The sequence below is a fragment of the Myotis nattereri genome (assembly GCF_964212035.1).
Source record: "Myotis nattereri genome assembly, chromosome: 4".
Taxonomy (NCBI): domain Eukaryota; kingdom Metazoa; phylum Chordata; class Mammalia; order Chiroptera; family Vespertilionidae; genus Myotis; species Myotis nattereri.
In genome coordinates this window covers 34,106,838-34,129,826 of record NC_138079.1, presented here as the reverse complement: position 1 = coordinate 34,129,826, position 22,989 = coordinate 34,106,838, and the positions used below count along the sequence as shown (strand labels likewise).

The window sequence follows — 22,989 nt, the reverse complement described above, 5'->3', positions numbered from 1 at the left end:
TGCTGGTCTTCGTTTACTTTCGTCTATACTCCCTTGCTGTGGCAATATAACTCGTAGAGATGTCTTTTTGAGAGGGGCATTTTGTGCACATGTGGTTACGGAGTCTTGAAATCTGTCACTGATGTGAACTTGCTGTAAGTGTCTTCAAAGGTACTGTTTATGTGCAATTTTTAGTATTTTTGTTGTGTGGATTTAAACATACAAGGAAGAGGACACCAGAGATCTTAACAGTGACATGAGCTCGTCTCTAAAGTCATTCATCCTCTCCCTCCCCCTTCCTTTTTCCAAGAAACAACTAATCACAAACCAGGCTAGAATTTCTAAAAGAGGTTAGGGGAGGAGGAGGAGAAGAGGCGGAGTGGGGTAGGGGATTGAGGTTAGAAAGGCCAGGATTTCTCTCATTCACAGGGTGGAAAAGTTGACATTGTCTAAGCCCTTCTGAATGGCTGGTAGTTGGTTACCCCGATTGTACCTCTACCTCCCCTCCCCCTCCACGTGACGGCCCAGGACACATGCGCACCCGACGCCGGCACATCTGCACACTGACGTCAGTGCTCTGCCTCCGAGGAAAAGCTGCCAATATTCTGCTGCAATTCAAAGTTGGCTGGGGGCCGGTAGTGAGACCTACTTCAACAAAACTTTGCTCCTCTTGTCTTCTTTTCTCCTGATACCTTTTGATGCTCTTCACATGTTATTTGCATAGCAAAGGCACTAAGCCGTCCAGGAAGAAAGGGCACCCTTTCCACCCCCAATAAGTCTTTTTTTTCTCCCTTCCTTTCTTTTTCCCTTTCCTTTCTTTTTTTTCTTTCTCTCTCTCTCTCCTTTTTTTTTTTTTTTTTTGGCCGGGTGGGGGGCGTGTGCGGGAGAAAAAGGGGGTTTGCAAAGGCAGCATCTCAGGATGATAACCTGGTTGTATTGAAGGCATCTCTTTTTCTGCCAAATCGCAAAGTCCGTTCTCTAAAACCCGGGTTAGCCAGACTATAGGGTTTTATTCTGGCTGCAGAATAACTAACTGACTGCTGTGGCTTTGCAAAGGGGGGCAGAAAAAAAAAAGTTAAGAGAGGAGAAGGGAGTACGTGAGTCGTCCAGTGCAATCTCTATTGTTTGAAACTTACTTTTTATCAGAATTTGAAGATGAAAACGGTAAGGAAGACTTCACAATATTCAATGAAACTTTTTTTTTTTTTTAAATTAAAGCGTGTGGTTTGCTTGTCTTCCGAATAACGCGTAGAAAACCCTTTTTCTCTCTCTCGCTCTGTGTGTGTGTGTGTGTGTGTGTGTGTGTGTATGTGTGTATGTGTTTTAATGGCAATGAGTGAGCTTAACTGAACTCATTTTACAGATAGAAATCTTTTTAACTCCAGACTACTCGGGGGTTGGAGAATTCTGGGTCATGCAAGTATTTTATGATGCAAAAATATATACGTTTATTATAAGAATAGAATATGTTTTGTGAAATATGACTTAATTATAATTATTGTGGTCTTTTAACTCATCACCAAATAGTAATCAGGAAAGTAATAATGATGTGTATTTAAACTGATTTCCAGTTTTCTTAAAGAAAAACCTGCATTTTATGGTTTCATGTCAGTGTCTTAAGTAGCCAGACAAGTGCATAGTTTATGCCTGGGCTCAGAGGGCAGAATTAATGTGCTAGCTGGAGCCCCGATGCTCTAGGATATGTTAAGCTCTTAATAGGCTAATCAAAGAGATGGAAGCGTGTGTTTTTGATTTACTTTTGGCCACTTGGGACGTGCTAGACTCATATCCCTCCGGAGCCTTGAATATCGGGGTATGTCTGTTTATATGGTACATGGGATCAAAGTTTAGGGATTTGGGTTGGGGGTGAGTGCTGGAGGGGTTATTGGAAAGCTGCCTTCTGATAATGTGTACTATAATTCCTGTCTTTAGTAATTTCTTTCCTTGTTGTACTAGAAGAAAAGAGAGCGAGAGAGTGAGAAAGCGCACTGAGAGGGAACAAGAGAGTGAGTTTCTTACTCTTGTTTTTATTTGAGCTGCCGGTGCAACGCGTTTGGGCCAAATGCCAACTGTCTGGGTCACACGCGTTTTATCCAAATAGATTTAGCGCTGCTGTCTGGAAATGGGCTGCTGAATGTTAACTTTAGGATCAACTCAACCAGGGCAGCTCAGACTGTTACCCTCTGTCTGGGCGAAGTGGGGTTGGGGGAAGGGGCATGAGGGTGTACAGAACTGGGCGGGGGCGGGGGGGGGGCGGGGGGGGGGAGAGGAAAGGGGAAACTGAACCATTGCTTGGAACTTTTAGATTTGGACTGGTGTTTTGGATTTTTGAAGAAAGACACTGGAGTGTGATTTTCAGCATATTCTTTCATGTTTAAATATCTTGGGCTAATTTTCTTTCTTTTGTTTTTCTTTCTCTTTTTAGCTTATGTTGATTAGACTCAAACTTAGGTGTGGGAATGACAGTTCTCCAAATTCATGCAGGGAAGGAAATGCAAAATAAAACTGGTGTAGTTGAAGGAAATTGAGAAAATTAATTTTGGAGATAATTGTTTTCCGGTGTTTAGTCAAAGTGGTAACAGCAATTCTGGCTTATATTAATTTAGTGCTTAAATGTGATCATTGGTGTTTTGGATTTTTAGAAGAATAGTGTATAGAAGCAAATAGTTGGTTTCAAACAAATCAAATTCATTCATTTGCCACAAATGGCAGCCAATGAAATCTATGTTTTGATATTAATATTTTTATAATTCTCAAGGGGAAAAATCTCTAACCTCAAAACCTGAAATATTTTAATACTTACCCTGGGGCCAATACGTGTGAGATTAATTCCTATTCTTGTCTACTCTTACCACTTCCTCTTTATTTCCTTAGCAACCACCAGTAGCTACTCGTGGTTTGGGATGGGTATATATGCCAAATCTTATCCTATGTGTGACTTTTGTGAGTGAATAAAGAGAGTTAATATGTTAGGAGAGTAAATGGCACATTTGTGGAACATTCCTGGGGGGAAGAAGAAAATGGGCAAGAGGTTGATTGCTCTCTTGGTTATACCAAAGGACTTAGTTGATTATCAACACTTTGAGTTAACCTCAAGAGAAAAGGTGTTTGTTTTCAGGAGAGAAGTTATAACAGATAATGTATATCCAACTTGCCATTTGGGAAAAAAAAGTAATTCGGGACATTACATAATTTAGGGCCTGCTCTGTGTAGACTGATGTTTTGTATTTTTGCTTTTGGATCATTTACTTTTCTTGATAGATACATCTTGAATATACTTTTCCTTGGAAACCAATCTTACAAAGTTGATAAATGATCTGGAAACCTTTGTACTTATAGGCTAGTGGTGTCCTTGGCATATAGTTTATGACAATAAATATTTCTTGAGAGACTAAATGGAAAATGAAATGTTAATTTTCATATATAAAAACTGAACACCTGAAGGGAGCACAGTATTGCTACTTCCTCTGTGAAGACCAGATCAGTCTTAAAATAAATAACCAGGGTTAAGATGGATGAAAGAAGCTGAGAAGGATGTTATACATGTTCTTTTAGCTCCATAATAATAGTTCAGGAGAGGAAATTATTACCTTGGCTGCTCCAGATCACTTGAGTGGGAAGTAAAGATGATAGAGCAAAAAGACAAGTACCCTCCAACCAGGGCAGACTACTGAGGCAGTTACTGTAGTGCACGTTATCTGCTCTTATTTCTGTTTAGCTAGAGTAGCTTTGATCCATGGATGCAGGTAAATGATCCCTTAACTTCACTGGTTGGTGCATTTGTATTAGGAAAAAAGCATATTTGAAATAAAATAAAATGAAAAGTTTTGAATCTTGTTTTCATATTTACAGTATTGTAAGCCTGGTTATCATGAACTAAATTCTTTACTGTTCAAAAGACAATACAATGCAGTTGATTGATTCTATCATCATTTCCAACTAGTCCACATTTCTGAGGGAAGGAGGAACATAAAACTATTTTTCAAGGAAGGTCTTTGAAAAATGATGAGTCAGATAACCAGGAGAAGGGGGGAGGGGCTAATATTTGTTTAGCCATTAAAGTGAAGTGCGAGGACACTTCACATCACATGTAATCTAATTTAATCTCTCAATGAGTCTTTGTGGGGTAGATACCATTATCACAGTTTTATAGATGAGATAACAGATCCAGAGAGTTTAAATAACTTGGAGTCAAGCCAGGACTCAAAGCCTTTGTGCTTTTCCATGATAATGCTTCTGCTATACAATGTAGAGTTAATGCATTATAATTTCTGGACAATTATGTAATGCTTTAATGTTAGTCTCAATTTTGGAAACTATATCTGTTAGTGTCTCTACATAGTTGTTGGTGATATGCAGATTAACTTCTCCAGCAGGTGTCAGAAAGTAAGTTAACTCATTCATTAAAAAGAAAAATGTTTTTTAACCATTTTGTTAAAGATTACCCACTTTGTTGATGGGAAAAAAATCCTGTAAGAAACTTGGCACTCTGATATTTATCTGCTAAAATGTTATCATCTGGTATAAAATAATTAGTTAAGTAGGGAGCATACCAGGGAAAGGCAAGAAAGGAAACCAAGAGGCTGACAGAGGCTTTAGTTCCATAGTTTAGGCCCTAGATTGGTTTTATCCTGAGAATAGCAGGGAGCCCTTGATGGTTATTGAGCAAGAGAGGGTCACTGTCACTTTGGTGGCTATTGTTAGGGAAGGAAGGATTGTTCAAACCCTGGTCAACCCTTAAACCCTAGCCACCTCCCCTGAGGTTTGTGCCTCCCATGTAGTATTCACAATTCTTAAGCTGTCAGGGGGGCAAGGGGTTCCCAAAGATCTGGGATCAGAAGTTGAAATGGTTCCTGCTACCCTGTGTCCCTAGCCCTCAGGCCCTATCCTGAATGCAATTGACCTTGATGAAGCCATCCTCATCCTCATTTTCACTCATCTCTGGACAGATCCCCTTCTTATCTCTTGTCTCAGGTAGTGGGCAGTGCTGGTAGCTGGTGCGGTATTTTCGGCAGAGGTGGCATTTGGTAGCAAGTGCAATGAGGAGAGAAAGGACCATAGCCACCAGCACAACCCCTATCAGCACAGGCCATGCCAGGCCTGGTGCATGATCCAGGGGGTCGTGGCTGATGCTATCGGGGAGCTCTGAGAGCCCCACAGCTGTTTAGCTTGTCTCACTCATGGAGTGGCTGGAAGACACCTGTGATCCTCAGCCTTGGCAAGAAGAGCCCTGTCTCTAAGGAGATCCCTAGGTACCAGGGCACAGAGTTCTGTTGGAGGATCAGCTAGGGCTAGAGAGTATCTGCAGGTAGAGTACCTAAATCAGAGGAGTACCTGGTAGGAGTATGCAAGTTAAGAAATCCCCCTGATTTGAAGTTTCTTTCCTGCTCCCAGGGATTTGTGGATTTCTTCTCCCAGCCCCCCCTAACCCATTCATTTTTATTGTGAGTTGACTGAATATGGTCAGATATGTTTGTTGTTGATATTAGTTGAGCTTGAGCCAACTCATTTACTTACTATTAATTTTCTTCACTGGCACTGGAGGCTTGAAAAAAAGTGGGGAGCGAGGACTGGAGTGAATAAAGGAGAGAGAAAAACCAAATTTATTGAGTGTCCATGTGCCAGATAGCTAGTGGTGGAACCAAGACTGTAGCTCTGGTTTGTTTAACCTCAAAGCTTCTGCTCTTTCTGCCATGCACCAATGCCCTTTTCACTACAAATCCTTAAATCCAATGTTAGTCTACTTCTGGCCAAGTAGTTACATATTTTTCCTCTCAATGCTATGGCTTACTTAACTTGGGTGTATACAGGACAGTGTTAGTAATGGTAAAAGTGGAGGTTACAAAACTGTGAAGAGCAGGAGATTTCTCAAGGGGGAAAGGCGTTAACTCTAAGAAATGAGACCAGCTAACTATATTGTTTGTCATTAGTTTGTATAAGTTTGTCATTAGTTTTAGAGTCCGAGTAAATAGGAGAAAAAAGGATGAATGATTCAGTACAAATCTATCACCACTACTAGAAAACTAACTGAAATGTGTTAGTTATATATTAACACGTTAAAAGAAGATTACTTTTAAAGTGTAGGAGGGATTCATTTAATGTTGGACATTATTATGGAAGCGCTCAATTGATCTGAAAAAAAGAAAACAAATGAAGAATGGAAGTTTTAATGAAACAACTGTTATGGAGTTTGAGATTGTATTTAAGTAGGTTGGGAGTCAAGAGAATTGGATTATTTTCATTACTGATCTTGAATAATGGTGTGACTTAATCTCTGTATAGGTGTTTGCCTAAGAAAGGCTGTGTAGTGCCTGCTGCCTTGCCTCCATCACAGTAGAAGTACATAATTTTGAAATGAAACAATTGCGTATAAGGTTGCTTAAAACTGTTCACATTAATTAACCTATACCATTTATGAATATCTTATTTGATACTGGTTGTATGCAACTGCCATTGAACATTTAAGTTAGGGTGCCTTAAACTGGAAGTGTGATGTAATAGAAAGAATTTAGACTTTAGATCCAAGTAGCCCAGTGTATGACTCTGGGCTCTGCTTTTTTCTAGCTATATTCTGTGACCACTATGAGCTTCAATTTCTTTATCTGTACATTGCAATTGCTGCAAACAAACAAAAACAACCAACACCCCCCCCCCCCCCCCCTAAACTTAGTGGCTTAAAATTGCACACATTTATTATCTCAGGGTTTCTGTGGTTCAGGAGTCTGGGCATGGCTGAACTATACACCTTGTATTCAGGGTATCTCATGAAGCACAATGAAGGTGTTGGCAAGGACTGGGGTTACCACAGAAGGCTCAACTGGGAAGGGATCTGCTTCTAAGCTTACATATTAGCAGGCAGGATTCAGTTTCTTGCAGGCTATTGCACCGAGAGCCTCGTTTCCTTGCGAGTGGTTATCTGAAAGTTGCTCTCAGTTCCTTGCCATGGGAGCCGCTCCATATGGCAGCTTGCTTCATCAATTCAACAAGGGAGAGAGCCTACCAGTAAGGTGGAAGTTAGAATCTTGTGTAATCGAATCATGGAAGTGACATCCCCTCCACATTGAGGTCTTCAAGTGGTTAGAAGCAAATTACTCGAGGGAAGGGCGTTACACAAAGGCGTGGATATCAGGAAGTACTATTATTGGAGTGTGCCTCACACAGGGACATTAATCCTCCTGCATAAGATTGTTGTGAATATTCAGAGAAGTGTAATATATTTAAAATTCTCCTTATTTTTGATCTGACCTTAAACTACTTTTCTAGATATTACCTATTAGTCTTCTGCATATGAATCAAACTTACTATTATTATTAATACTATTTTCCATTTTTGTCTTACCATTTGGACTCTGTGGAATCTATTTCTTTATAATGATTGCCCCCAGCAATTTGACTTGTGAAATTCTGTTCATCTTCTAGGACCTATCTCAAAGGCTACTTTTTAAATAAACTTTCCTTGACTCATCTTTCGCTGATTCAGAAGTCATCTCCCTCATCTGATTTGTAACACCTTTTCATAATTTCGTTAGGGCATATGTCAGTCTGCCTTGAATTTTTTCTTTGTTACTTAGATTATAAGCAATGATTCTGCCTTAATCTTTTCAAAGGAGAAGATTATAACATCCTTTTGAAAATATAATAAGACAATATTTGTTGATTAATGAATTAGTTTTTCCAAAGTTTAGCAGTTTAATAACTTGTAGAGACAGACACAAAGAATTTTAAATGGTTGTGATTGTTTTATATGTTATAAAGCTGATATTTCTAGCATCCTAGGGAATAAAGTATTGCACATAATTTTCCAATGAACTACAAATATCCTCTTATATGTCTAAAGTGATTGTAACAACCATTTATTTATTCATTTATTTACTCATTCATTTTTTTTAACCAACAAATATGTTACCATTTATTATGATAAGCCCATATATTAGAGACCTGGGATGAAAATCTCTAACATCTTTTGTGTAGTTCTCTATATTTATAGTAAGCTATATTTTTAAAAAAATATATGTTTTTATTGATTTTAGAGAGGATGGGAGCTCAATCCAAACTGGGGATCGAGCCTGCAACCCAGGCATATGCCCTGATGGGGAATTGAACCGTGACTTCCTGGTTCATAGGTCAACACTTAACCACTGAACCACACTAGCCAGGCTGTAGGAAGCTATCTTATTTAGAGCAATTTAATCTTTTGCTCCTAGCTCAGGCATAGTATTTTGAGTATCAGACACTGACTGTAACACAGTTATATGCACAGCTGTAACTGTTAAACCATGTGAGTGAGGACTGCTTGCTTCTGCACCAAACAGTATTGATTTGGGGTACTAAAACTACTTTTTAGTTTTTTATCCTTTTTTGGTCACTATTGTGCTGTTAGTGAGATAGTTTCCGGTTCTTTTGTTGGGAAATCAGGTAGCCAAGTACACTAGTTTTCTGTATAAAATGTAAATTCATGGACTCTGAGTGAAGTTATAAGTTGAAGAGAAAGTCCATGAGATGGGACATGAGATCTGTTGTGATACCTGAAATGAATTTTTAAAAATTATTATTTTTTTTCAGAAAATGAATTGCATTTCCTTTCAGTTAGATTCTAGGTAGTTGACATTGGCTTGTATGTGTTGCCTTATAAGTCATACAAGACTTCCAGATAAAGTCAAGGGTTGTAGCAAATATGGTTAAACTTTTCAGAAGTTTAGTTTGTGTTATTGTCTGAGCATTCAGACAGCGGCTAAATGTCACTATGTGTTTGTAAATCTAGTCTGTAAGAAAAAAAGGATAGGTGCCTCATAAAGCACACTTCAATCTGTGGATTTGAGTGTTCTAAAAAGCATGTAAAGGAATGGGATCACATCCTGTTTAACCTTTTCATAAAATGAACTTTGATTGTGAAGTCAGCCTACTTTTTATTTTTTATCAAAAGGAGGTTAGTCACTGTACCCATACATTGTTATCTTCAAAGTATTTTTTTAAAAGGGTTTTTATTTCTCTTCAGATTTGTTCTTTGATTATTAAATAGCTTTGACATTATCCTGCTAAACATTTTGGTTTCTAACTCTGTGTTTAGTCTTGTGAATTTTATTTAGACTATAAAGAACAACAATGGCCTAATTTAACTATATTAAGTTATTTCATAGTACATGTCCTTTGGCAAGCATTAGGCAATATAGATCTGTCTGTTCAGGGTATTTTTCAGTTAACTTAAAATTTTCCTCTTTTTCTATGTTAAAAAATGGCCATACTTTAGTAACTAATCAGCCTAATGCTTTTGCTTATGAACATTTTACCATCATTAATTTTTCATTTTGGATTGAGAAAATGAATCCAGATATAGAAGAAAGTACAGGATGTTGGGAAAAAGTACCTATTAAACAGTGGACCATCTTATAACTAATTTGCTGTGGTATTGACTCTCTAGCACATAGGTAACCCTCCAAAAAATCATCCAGTTTGCTAAATTATGGAAATTTTGTGGAAGACGTTGACCTGGATTTTGAGCCTCATCATGGCTTCATCGGAATTTCATAGTGACCACCGGCTCTCATACAGTTCACAAGGTAGGATTCCTGCTTTTGAAACTGACAAAAAATATTGCTATTAATCAACTACAGTCCTGCACTCTACCAGTTGAACTATCAAAGGGACTGAGTATTTGGTCTGGGTGAACATTTTCTTTGGGATATGCAGTGATAGGAGCAGAGGCCTACAGTGTCAGTTCAGTGCACATTTCATAAATGTTAAGGCCTCTAAAAGTCTGTTTAACTTGTTTCACTGGTATTTAATATCCAGTGGATTTTAGAGTTGACTGGTCTTTTTCAAAAGATATAGACCAGGCATCTTCTTCTGAATCCGAAACATTGATAGGTTCATTCATTGCTAGAGTGTACAGGTAAAGTCATGTTCAAATGGAACCCAAAGGTTTATACTATGAAAGAGCAAGAAACTAGACACATCCTATATAATAAAAGGCTACTATGCAAATTGACCAAACAGCAGAACAACCGGTTGCTATGACACGCACTGACCACCAGGGGGCAGATGCTCAACACAGGAGCTATCCCCTGGCAGTCAGTGTGCTCCCACAGGGGGAGCGCCACTCAGCCAGAAGCCGGGCTCATGGCTGGCAAGTGCAGTGGCGGTGGTGGGAGCCTCTCCCGCCTCCGAGGCAGTGCTAAGCTGTCAGTGGGACATCCCCCAAGGGCTCCTGGACTGCAAAAGGGCTCAGGCCAGACTGAGGGGCCCCTCCCCCCCCTCGAGTGCATGATTTTTGTGCACTGGGCCTCTAGTTCTGATATAAGATTTTTAAAATATGGACCCTTAGTGAAAAAGTGCTTTTTCTAACTTAAGAATTCTGATCTAAGATCTAGAACCTGGGTAAGAAGGTAAAAGTGGTGAGAAGTTCAACTTTTCAAATTCTAACCCATAGAGTCCTATGATTTTCATTCATAGAATTGAACTTTGTATCATAGGAAACATCTTAACAGAAAGAACCCAGGAAGAAATGTCATTTTGTTTTCCATGAGCCAGTCCAATCCTTATAGAATTAGAGAAAGCAGACTTTTTGTAGTCCCCTTCCATGAATGTATAGTAACAGATCATTTTTTTGGTGCTGAGAAACCAGATTTTCAAGGCTATTATAGATTGATGTCTAGAAATCTATACATACAAAATGTGGATCTCAAAGTAGATCAATAAAGCCATAGCATTTGGTATGAACTCTTATTTATGAGAAATAAAATAAATATTATCTTTCAAATTATTTCCATTTGGTCATGGTTTCATGGGAGTTTATATTTGTGAGTGAGCTCCATGTAGAGACAGTAAGGCATCAGGCAGCCATTTGGTTTTCCTTGATAGTAAACCCCGCTAAAGGAAGATGTAGTTAAGAAGGTAGATTGGTAATATTTAGTACACCTAAGTGAGGAAAATATTTAATAGTCCTCTGAATTTTTTGTCATTCTGATACTTTTTAAAACAGCTTTATTGAGATATAATAGGTATACCATATAATTTACCCATTTACAGTATTCAATTCAAATGGTTTACAGTATATTCAGAGTTGTATAACCATAACTACAACCAATTTTAGAATATTTTCATCATCCTAAAAAGAAACCTGTACCCATTAATAGTCACTCATAAATTCCCTCTAAACCATTCTACACCCCTAGCCCTAGGCAACCTCTAATCTACTTCTGTCTCTAGAGATTTGCCTATTCTGGATATTTCCATATAAGTGAAATCATATAACATATAATCTTTTGTGACTGGTTTCTTTCACTTAGCATATTTTTATAGTGTTAGATAATGAACTTTAATTATGAAGGCAGTTATTATGAAGATTCGTTCATGTCATAGCATGTATCAGCACTGTATCCCTTTATTGCAGAATAATATTTCATTATGTAAGTGAATATACTACATTTTACTCATTTATTCATCATTTGATGGGCATTTGGGTTATTTCTTCCTTTTGGTTATTATGGACAATGCTGCCATAAACATTCATGTACAAGTTTTTGTGTGGATATGTGTTTTCATTTTTCTGGGTGTATACCTAGCAGTGGAATTGTTGGGTCAGATGGTAGTTCCATGTTTAATTTTGGAGGAATTGCCAGACTGTTTCACAAAGTGGCTAGCTGATAATTTATTTTTTAAAAATGTCTTCAAGGCTGTTGAGATTCTTTATAAACTCTTTGGATAACTTTCACAAACATTTTATCTGAGCTAAATTCTATTTTTTTGCATATGTGTGTTTTTCACTGTTTTAACTTTCAATATAAAATATTCATATTTCCTGTGTAATTTCCCCTTAGAATTCATTTTTTAAAATTAAATTGTAAAAATAAAAATAGTCTTTTAAAATAATGTTATTTTGAGGAATTAAATAATTGAAACTTAATTCATCTTTAGATTTGAAACTTTTACTCTTTTATTTTTGTATACTATAACATTTTTTTTCCATAACTCACCACGATGGTTCATAGTTTTAACTGATATAGTTCTTATTTACACTGCTACTTTGTTGTTCTGTTAAATTATCTTTTCTTCCATGTGTTTTTTTTCTGGATACTCTGCTTTATGATTACGAAGAGGAATTCCTGACTTACCTAGAACACTACCAGCTAACTATTCCAATAAGGGTTGACCAAAATGGAGCTTTCCTCAGCTTTACTGTGAAAAATGATAAACACTCGAGGAGAAGACGGAGTATGGACCCTATCGATCCACAGCAGGCAGCATCTAAGTTATTTTTTAAACTTTCAGCCTATGGCAAGCACTTTCACCTAAACTTGACTCTCAACACGGATTTTGTGTCCAAACATTTTACCGTAGAATACTGGGGGAGAGATGGGCCTCAGTGGAAACATGATTTTTTAGACAACTGTCACTACACAGGATACTTGGAAGATCAACATAGTACAACCAAAGTGGCTTTAAGCAACTGTATTGGGTTGGTAAGTGATGTTATAATTTTAAATTTCTTATGGGGATATAAAATCTCAGTGTAAATGTCTTTCCTCAGATTAATAAATATGTATATACAACATCTAAATATTTTTGTTATTGCTGCTGCCTTTGCTTTTGATAGTCTTTTTGATAATGTTTGTATTGAGTTTTCAAAGTCAGAGCAATATTAAAAACCCTATATTGTTAGTAGAAAAATGAATGAAACCTCAGGTTTCATTTTAGATTTAAGTTGTTGTTTTTTTCTGTTCAAATAAGGTATCTTTCATGCATAAACAAAACCCAATCATTGGTGAAGAGTTTAAGGTTATGTGTACATGTATGTGCGTGTATTATTTCAGGAAACTACGACACTGATTGCCTCTTTAGGTTTCTTTCTATAATGTCTTTCTCTGGTTGTCAGCATAGCTTAATTATGTGTGACCTACTTATGGTTATAAATTCTTTAAAAATTTTTTTAAAAAAATTGATTTTAGAGAGGAGGGAGAGAGAGAGAGAAAGAGAGAGAGAGAGAGAGAGAGAGAGAGAGAGAGAGAGAGAGAGAACATCGATGTGAAAGATTGCCTTTGATCATTGCTTTCCTGTACATGCCCTGATCAGGGAGCAAACCCAAAATGTGGGCATGTCCCCTGACCAGGAATCTAAACCGCCATCCTTCAGTATATGGGACAAGTGCTCCAATTAAGTGAACCAGACTGGCCAGGGTGGTTATAAATTCTTGAAGCAAAATCTTTTATACCAATATGTCTTTATTAAATAAAATTTTTCTGCATTTATCTGAAGATTGACTATAAATCTTATTTTACTTAGATTTCAAGAGTGTAGGGTCTATCCTGGGCATTTGAGTCCATTCTAGTCTAATGGTAAATACACAGTTCAAGGTTGCAAAACAAAGCATATTCCCATATTTCCTCTACTGCTTTTACCATATTCAGGCTAATGTAGATGTTCCATTAAAGCTCTATTTGTGTAAAAGAGCACAATATATATTTTTTTTTGGCTGCAAAAAGCTTTATTATTTCCATTTGGTCCGGTGCTTGGGAAAGGGCTTGAGGGTGGTTAAAAGGATGGCTAGTGGTTTCAGGGAGAGGCTCAGGCAAAAGCCAGACACCAGAGGGGCCCCTCAAAGGACTCTGGGCTCTAAAGGCTCCTAGGGTGCCTGAGGGTGAGCCTTTCGAAAAGATACCCGCCCAGCCCAGCCTGGGGGCCGGCCAGCCTGCAGATGTGAGTCAGGTGGTTGCCCATCTTCTTGATGAGCTTCACCTCCTCACCCCGGAAGTGGCTCTCCAGGAAGTCGCAGAGCTGAGGGTCTGCGCGGGTAGAACCCGGGCCTGCCGCTCCTGAAGGACCTGGTTCAGGTTCCTCTCCAAGGCCAGGGCGGCTGCCATGGCGTCCTGAGTTTTGTTCCACTCATCTTTGTCGGCTTCAGCTCGTCCTGGAAAAAAACTCGGCCACGGAGCTGATTTTGCATCTTTAATAAGAGACACTGGGCGTCCTCAGGCTTCTTCTCTGCTAACTTGCGGAAGTGGCCCCGCCCTTCAGAGCCACATGGTGGTCCAAATAGAAGCCCAGAGAGAGGTAGGTGTAGGAGGCCTGAAGGTGCAGCTTGGCCAAGTGGCTGAGGGCAGTCTCCATCTGGGTGGAATAATTCTGACGAATTTGGGAGCTCATGTTGTTCGGCAATAAGGAGTTTAGGTTAAAAAACGGCATTGGCTGGTCTCAGAGGCTGAGAGGATGGCTTGAGGTGGTTCCGAAGGTGGTGACTGGTGCGAGGCTGGAAGAAGGGGTGTCCCTGGGTCTGTTCCATCCAAACACTGTTGAAGCAAGAGACAGATCTGAGGGATCTGCCAAGAGCACAAACTTTTTTTTTTTTTTAAATCCTCAACCAAGGATATTTTTTCCCCATTGATTTTTAGAGAGTGGAGGGAAGTGGGAGAGACACATTGATTGGTTGCCTCCCACAAGCCCCCTGACCAGGGCTGGGAGCCTGCAACTGAGGTACTTGCCCTTGACCGGAATTAAACCGGAGACCCTTCAGTCTGCAGGCTGACGCTCTATCCACTGAGCCAAACTGTCCAGGCAAGAGCACAAACATTTTGATGCTCAAGTCATACTTTCAGAAACTGTTTTTTTCTATATTCTATCACATTCATATTCTTATTTCTAGGTTAATATAAAAAATTCATAATTAAAGTTGGAGTTAAATAAATCCTAAATTGGAAAGGAGTATTAGGAACCACACAGTTTAGGAAAATTTTCATTATAAGTATAAATAAGAATTTGCTCAGATTGTCTATTTTCTATAGTTGTTAGTGGGTCAAAATGATTAGATTTTAAGATTTGGGGTTAATTCCTATAAGTAGAAACATTGAGTACTTTTATCACTAGTTTCTCTGTATACAGTGTTAGGCTTTATATACAAAATAGATTTATCTTTTTGAATAAAAATAAATTATCCAAAGTACTTATGTGTTTTAAAAGCTTTCATATGTTTAAATGACATTTGCTGTTAAATATGATAGAAAAGTACCATTCTCAGTCATTGATCAAGCCCTCTAAATTTGGCATTAACATTAATTATGCCATTCATAGTTTTAACAGGGTGGTGAAAGGAACAAATTTGAGATTTAGAAAGAAACACACACTAATTCCATTGTGAAATTTGAGGGGACAGGAGTGATTGGAGGTGTGAAGATGAGTTAGAACATTTAGGAGATAATGAAGGCCTTTACAAAATTAAGGCACTGAGAATGGAGAAGATAAATTAAATTTGAAGATACAATAAATTTGGTCAGAAAATTTAGAGGATTTGTATTTTATTAAATTTTTCTTCCTTAGCATCTAATAAGACCATATATTAGATGGTAGATATTTTATAATATTTTAGGAAGTTGAAATAGAGAGAGAAAGGGAGAGATAAACATTGATCAGTTCCTACTGTATGTACCCTGATCTGGATCGAATCCAAAACCTGACTGAGAGTTGAACCTTCGACCTTTTGGTGCACAGGATGCACCAACAAACTGAGCCACGCCAGCCAGGGCCACCTGATTGTTCTTCATCCTCATTGAGACTTTCTGTCTCTTGTTCTCGTTCCCTCTCTTTATTAACACCTTTCTTTTTTACTTTGCTTCCTATTGAAACTGCATGGTCTATGTTGACTAACTTTGATTACTTGATTAAGGTGAGGTCTGCCATGTTTGTCCACTGAAGTTACTGTTTACCTCTTGGCAGCTGATAAGGAATTTGTGAACAGATACTATGTAAATATCCTATTCCTCATCACACTTTTACCCACTAGTCTTAGTAATCTTGTCTTCATTCTTATTTTGTATCATGTTATATTTTTAATCAAATGAATATGTGTAGAAGTTTTTTTTTAAAAAATCCTACTTTTTTTCTAGCAGGTTTTGCTCAGTGGATAGAGCATCAGCCTCTGGACTGAAGGGTCCTGGGTTTGATTCTGGTCTAGGGTATGTGCCAGGGTTGTGGGCTTGATCCCCAGTAGGGGGCATGCAGGAGGCAGCCCATCAGTGATTCTCTTTCATCATTGATGTTTCTATCTCTCTCTCCCTTCCTCTCTGAAATCAATAAAAATACAGTAAAAACAAACAAAAAAAGAGCCTACTTTTCAAAGGCCCCTTGTAACCAATTCTGTTTTTAACTGTTTATAAAAAATGGTTTTCAATGTAGAGATCAATAGTGTTTGTTTCTAGTCATATTTCCTTATCCATAGTTTGTGTTATAGCCCTTGTACCATTCAAAAGAAAAGATTTCTAACATTATAGTCTATCAGCTGTTTTAAGTAATGTCACAGTTTAGGACTACGGCTTTCTTATCTAGGTCTTGTTTTTCTGAAGTTTCTTTTTTTTTTTGTCTTCTTGAGGAAAAAAAATATATGATTGTTTTAACACAGTGATTAATATTCAGTTTTTTAGTTCTTATATCTATTGTGTGATATACAGGGTGGGTTAAAAGTAGGTTTACAGTTGTGAGTACACAAAACACAGAATTTATTCTTGTATTATTATTTAATTATTGTATTATTTTCCATACAAACAACTGTAAACCTACTTTTGCCCATTCTTCTTTGGAGATACTTTTCTTGGAGTTTACTGGTTACTTAATTTTTTGAGTTACTACACATCTCTCATCTTGGGATTTATTTTTTTCTAGGCTAGTAACACATCTTCCTCTTTCTGTGTTTACATTCTGGTTTTGTTAGAGAACATCTTCAAGTAGTTACCTCAAAAAAGGTGCCTGGGAAGTAAAATTTCGGAGTCCTTGCCTATTTGAAAGTGACTTTATGTTGTCCTCATGTTTGATTAATAATTTACCTGAATGTGAGAGTCTAAGTTCAAAATCATTTTCCTTCAGACCCATGGATGATGTAATCAGGAAAGGGAAATATGGGGCATTAAATTTGTTTATATGGTTTTATATCTTAGGAAAAGACTTAAAGATCTAAAAAATAACATTGGTTCATTTTGGGTGGCATACATATACTTGTTTTTTTTTTCTTAAAATTTTTTTCTTCAGTGAAAGTGATCTTTTCTTTCCTGTTTCAAGAATTTTATAATCATGTGGTAAGCTGTGGGTCTTCTTTCCTGATCTCTCCTTGGTGTTTGATGGGTGCTTTCAATTTAAAGGCCTTCTTCTAGGTTAGAGAAATTAAAAAATGTTTTCTTAAAAATTTTCTTTTCTTGTTTCTCTCCTTACCCTTCTGTGATTGGTTTTCTGCTTCTCTTATCTCTCTTTTTCATCTTTTTTCTCTTTTGTTCAATGAGGTTTCCCCAATTTTGCGTTCTTTTTTCCCCCTTTAATTGATTTAAAAATTACAGCAGTCATATTTCTAATTTTCAAGAAGGCTTCCTGTCTTGGTTGTTCCTTTCTTTATATATTGTGTTTGTTTCATGAAACATGATTTTCTTTCATCTCTCTGAAGATACTGAAGACTATATAGCTAGTTAGAAAAGACCAGTGACCCCAGTAGACTTTCTATTCATTTTGTTATAGCCACAGTTGCCTTTCTACTTTTTCCATTACTCATTTATCTATTCATGAAATACTTATAAATACCTGTCGTTTAATAGGCACTGCTCTAGGTGCTATGAGTACAACAGTGAACAAAACAAAAGTCCCTATCTTCATTTAACTTGCATTCTAGTGAAGGAGATACACAATAAGATAAATAAATAAAAATCATAGTGTGCTGTGTAATGGTAAGTTCTGAGGTGGAAAAATATTGAGTAAAAACTTTAAGGGAGTCTGGCCAGTGTGCTCAGTGGTTGAGCATCAACCTATGAACCAGAAGGTCACGGTTCAATTCCCCGTCAGGGCACATGCCAGGGTTGCAGGCTCGATCCCCAGCAGGGGATGTGTAGGAGGCAGCCAATCAATGATTCCCTCTCATCATTGATGTTTCTATCTCTTTCTCCTTCTCCCTTCCTCTCTGAAATCAATAAAAATATATTTAAAAAAACTTTAAGGGAAATGAGGAAGGGAAATGCTGACATCTTAGGGATAATTTTTCCAGGTGGAAATCTTTAAGTACAAAGGTCTGATATTAGAGTGTTGAGGAAAAGCAAGAATACCGTGGCCAGAGCTAAGTGAAAGAGAGGAAGAATGATGGAAGGTGAAGTTAGAAAGGGAACTGGAGGCCAGATGTTAGATTTTAGAGGACACAACTAGGGTAAAATTAATGATAACTCCAAGCTTGAGGCCTGAACAACTGGAAAAATATAGCAGTCATCAAATGGCATGAGAAAGACTCAGGCATTAATTGAGATGGAAAAGTTATAGAAAGAATAGTTTGGGGGTTGGTACATATCAGAAGTTCAGTTGAACGTGTTAAATTTGAGAAGTTATATTGCATATTGGATATGCAGAAGAGAGATGTGAATTATGAACTTACAAATTTGGGAGTCATCAATATATAGATGACAGAGACAGGAAATTACATGGAATTGCTTAGGTGGGGAGAATAGATAGAATAAAGGAGAGGTTTAAGGGCTGAATCTTTGGGTACTCCAATGGGTTAAGGAGGTCAGAAAGATAAGGAGGAGACCAGCAAAGAACAGTGGAATAAGAAATTGAAGGACAACCAGACAAATATTCTAGAAGCCAAGTAAGAAAGTATTTCAAGAGAAAAATGTCAAAATAAGAGTAGGACTGAAAACTAACCACTGAATTTATCAGTGAGGAGGTTGTTGGTGACTTTGACTAAAGCAGTTATGGTGAAGTCATGGTGGGGTTTGGAAAAGAGGCAAAAACCTGTTGGCAAAGGTTTAAGAAGGAATGAGAGAAGAGACTATACAGATAATGATTTTAGAAAAGCAAGCAATGTCAGTTGCTGCAGGCACAAGTGGGGGTGAGAGGTTTTGTTTTGTTTTGTTTGACAGGAATGATTATAGAGAGAAGGGAAGTTTCTGGAGTGATGTTCTTGATAGATACAGAAGGGATGGACTCATCTGCATAAATACAATAATTGTCCGTAGCTAGGAGAACATGCAGCTCATCCATAATAAAAGGATATAAAATAGATTATATGGAGGAGATTCAGGTAGGTGGGGTGTTTGTTGTTGTAGGACTTTGCAGGAGGTTGTGCCATGTTGTTTATTGGGACAGGAGATGGAAAAATGAGGTGTTAGGGTATTAAGAAGAGAGGAGAAAGTATGAAATATTTACCCAGAAGAGCAGCATACTGAATAAATCAGAGAAACATAGTATAATTGCCATGAAGCGTTAAGGACACAGTTGAGATTATGATGATGAAATTCAAGTGAGACCAGCTGGCATCTTGGTGTACTTTCCTCTGGCTAAATGAAGCTGCAAGGTTATAGGCCCAGAGTAGCAAAGTTGAATTTAATCTGCAACTTGCCATAGTCTCAATTTCAAGGGTTCCATTCTTCTATCTTTCCCGTACTGTCTCTAGTATCTCAACTCTAAGAGACAGCCCTTTTATGCCCAACACGACCCACTAATCCTTTTCATTGTCCACCCAATCCATGTCTTCACTTCCCTCCAAACCCACCTTCAATTCCCTTGCCCTTTTTTCTCTTCATGGAATTTATTTGACTAAACTACAACCCTTTACTCACATTTCTGTTCCAATGTCACCTTATTGGAGAGGATGACCCTGACCATCCTAAATAGTTTGTGTAATTCCCTCACTTCTAATTACTTTCTATTCTCTTACACTGCTTTATTTTTCTTGTTAACATTTATCACTACCTGATTGATCACTTATTTATCTAATGAATGAATTCTTTTTTTTCTAGCTCCTCCCACCAGAATGTAAGCTCCATGATAGAGTTGGAACTTTGTTTTGTTCATTATTGTATCCCCACCATCTAGAACAGTACCTGCCCTATCATAGGCATTCGGACATAGTTGGTGAATGAATAAAGTCACAAACCACCCTCAGAGGATAAGGGAATTATAGTACAGTGGCTAAGAGTCCAGCTCCAAAGTCTATCAAGTGAGTTTGTGACTTAACTTTGCTCCGTCTCTGCTTATCATCTGCACAGAGGAACTGAGAGTAGTACTTACTTCAAAGAGCTATTAAGATGAAATGAAAAAAATAACAACGATGAAATGAGATGATATGTGTGAACATCTTACAGGGTACTGAACACACAAAATCTCTGGATTTTCTTCTGTAGTCTTTCCATACTTGAAATTAGAGATTGTATCTGCTTACAAGGCTTGTGACTCTCTTTTCCCAGCAACCTGAGATTCTTGGCTTGAGTGACTTGCCCACAGTCTAGGATGACTTTAGTACTCTAGACCCCACTTTCTACCTTTCCTCTTACCAAGACTTCTCATACATCCCCTCCTTCCCACAGGAACCGTGTTCAGTTTACTGTCACACCGCTAACCTTCCTGGTAAAGTAATTCATGCTCAGGTATTAGCGTTTGTTAATGGCAGATTATGCTATTCCTGTCAGTATTTGCACTTAATTTAGAGACTAATATTTTTAAAGTAAAGCAAACAATGGTGAAAATAATATGAAGTGACTAAGGGCCTTTTTGTTTTGGTGTGTGTTTTTTTTTTTTTTTACATTCCTTAGCTCACTTCCTACAGGTGGCTGCCAACTTCATCTCCAAGTTAGAGCAGTTCTGACTATGCCTTATCTTTCTTTCCAAGCATATTATACGCAACATGAATTTCCTTAAACAGAATCATAGAGGCTTCGATTCAAAGGGGCTTCAGAGATTATCAGGACCAGAGGCTTTCAATCCCCCCCCCCCTTCTTTTTAAAGAAGCAAAACCCTTTTCTCAAGTGAAATGTTATGTGGAAACTTCATATATAGATGAATAAAAGCACAGCTGATTCCTAAACCCAGGACTCCAAGCTGTGTAGGTCTCTCTTTGTTGTCTGGGGCAGTCCCCTGAGGGCACTTCCATGGAACCCTTAGGGCTCCCCAGAGTGCTGTTTTAAAACCACTAATTTACACCAACCCTTTCATTTTCCAGCTGAGGAAATACCCGGGGAGTTTGTGTTTTATCCAGTGTTACAGGGTAAATTAGTCGGATTAAGAGCAGTCCTCTCATGTGCCACACTTAGGAAAATACTATTAGACAGGGATGGAACGTCTCTTTTCTGATGCAGATAACTTTTACTATCTCATTTCTTTTAACTAGCAATTTTTTATTTAGTGTAATACATGTGGGACACTTTCTGTGGCTGTAACTGATACAGAGAAGTAGGAGATAGAACCCTTTGCCTTAAGAAAGCATCTAGTATACTTGGGAAGATAACATGCAGTTGAAAAGCTATAATACATTGAAACACAGCTCCAGGAGTTGAGATGTAGCAAAGCAGTGTGGAATTAATTAAAAATAAATAAATTAGAAATAAATAATAAGCTCTGTTGGAACTCGGGGGGTGGGGGAAGCTACTCCAGTTGAGCTAGAGAAAGTTTTAAAGAGAAGTGACTGAGCTGAGTAGGACTTGGCTCAATAACTAAGTGTAAGGCAATTAATACTGTGAATAAGAGCAGAGTTTTGTGTGTCTTCCAGCTCCTTCACTTGCCTCTGTATAATATTGAGCAAGTTCTTAACCTTTGAGCCTGTTACTTCATGGCAAAACAGTGATATGTGGCAGGTGTATTAATTAAGGACATACTAATTGGTGAAACATAAACCTTAAAATGTCAGTTATCACAATAAAAGTTTATTTTTCCCTTGTATCAGCGTCTATGCTCAACAGCTTTCCTGAGGTCCTTCAGGGACGCAGGTTCTTTCTCTTTTGGTTTCCACCTTCCCTAGGTCTTTTTTTTTTTTTTTTTTTTCCTGGACAGAGAGTGGGGAATTCTGCTGGGGAGGTTTTCAGGAGCTTGGCCTGAAGGTCATGTACAACACTGCCCATTTTCTCTTGGCCAAGCTGATTTACAAAGTTATACCTAAACACAGAGGAGGTAGTTAAGTGTGCAAAATTTGGAACGAAAATAAGTCTTCGTGAGCACATAGAGATCTCTGCAACCTCATAGAGTTGTTAGGAGGATTGGAGGAAATAATGTATGTGTCATGCTTTGTACAGGGCATAACATGTAGAGGTACTTAAACATCCTTTTTAAAAGAAAGGAAAATTTATATAATGTTTTGCTGAGTATGGACAATTTACTTAATTTTTATTAACATGTGTTTTAACCTTTTTGGAGAGGTATCTGTTTATTTTTAACTTTTGGTAATGATGATATTCAAATGCTTCTTCTTGGCAAATTCTTTGTTTCTTTTTCTGTTAGCATGGTGTTATTGCAACAGAAGATGAAGAATATTTTATTGAACCATTAAAGAATACCACAGAGGATTCCAAACAGTTTAGTTATGAAAATGGCCATCCCCATGTAATTTACAAAAAGTCTACCCTTCAGCAACGGCATATGTATGATCACTCCCATTGTGGGGTTTCTGGTAAGTGAGCGACATACTGTATTGTGTTGCCATTCTGTTTCTTCTGGCAAGGTTAATAATAATAAGCAAATAATAATTTGAGTAATTAAAATGATAATGTCCAGAGTCCTCTTTAAAAATGTCACCTATCAGTAGTGTTAAGTCAATCTTGGAATCTCTTTGAAAGAGAAATCGGTGTAAAATTCTATTACTTTTGAAGGGGAAAGAAGCCTACCTTATTTCATCCAGGTAGTAGTTATAGTTCTCATGCACAGGTGTTTCATAGCACTCGGTGCTGTTTGCTTAGCTTGATATTTTTATGCTAGTGACAGGAACCTAGACACTTGACTAAGACTTGAAGAGTTTTAAGGTGGTATTCGAGGATGTAAACATATATAGAAGGAGCAACACACCTAAACTTCAGTGGCCAAAGAAGGCTTCATGGAAGAAGTGACTTCTAAACTGAGGCCCAAGGGGTAAGACAGGGTAGCTGGCAAAGGTAGAGGGAGCAGTTGGTAGCGTTCCATATAGAGGAAACAGCATTTACAAAGGTTCTGAATCTGAAGAGAGAATGTCATGTTCCAGGAATTGACAGTTCATATAACTGGATATTAGAATGTGGGTTGGAGAAATAGGGGTGAGATT

General features: G+C 37.9%; 1 protein-coding gene and 1 pseudogene across 2 annotated transcripts in view; one reads left to right on the top strand and one right to left on the bottom strand.

Annotated features, from left to right (window-relative positions):
* Positions 1-9,438: 9,438 nt before the first annotated feature.
* ADAMTS6 (ADAM metallopeptidase with thrombospondin type 1 motif 6) overlaps positions 9,439-22,989 on the top strand; it is a gene marked incomplete at its 5' end in the record, with an annotated part of 219,642 nt that continues 206,091 nt past the window's right edge. The window contains 3 exons of the mRNA XM_081090221.1: positions 9,439-9,535; positions 12,072-12,436; positions 22,197-22,365. Of these exons, the coding sequence (XP_080946347.1) occupies positions 9,439-9,535; positions 12,072-12,436; positions 22,197-22,365 (631 nt within the window). The remainder of the gene's footprint in view (positions 9,536-12,071; positions 12,437-22,196; positions 22,366-22,989) is intronic.
* Positions 13,587-14,417, bottom strand: LOC308518049 (ferritin light chain-like; annotated as a pseudogene). The gene has a single exon. The product of its transcript is annotated as a ferritin light chain-like (transcript).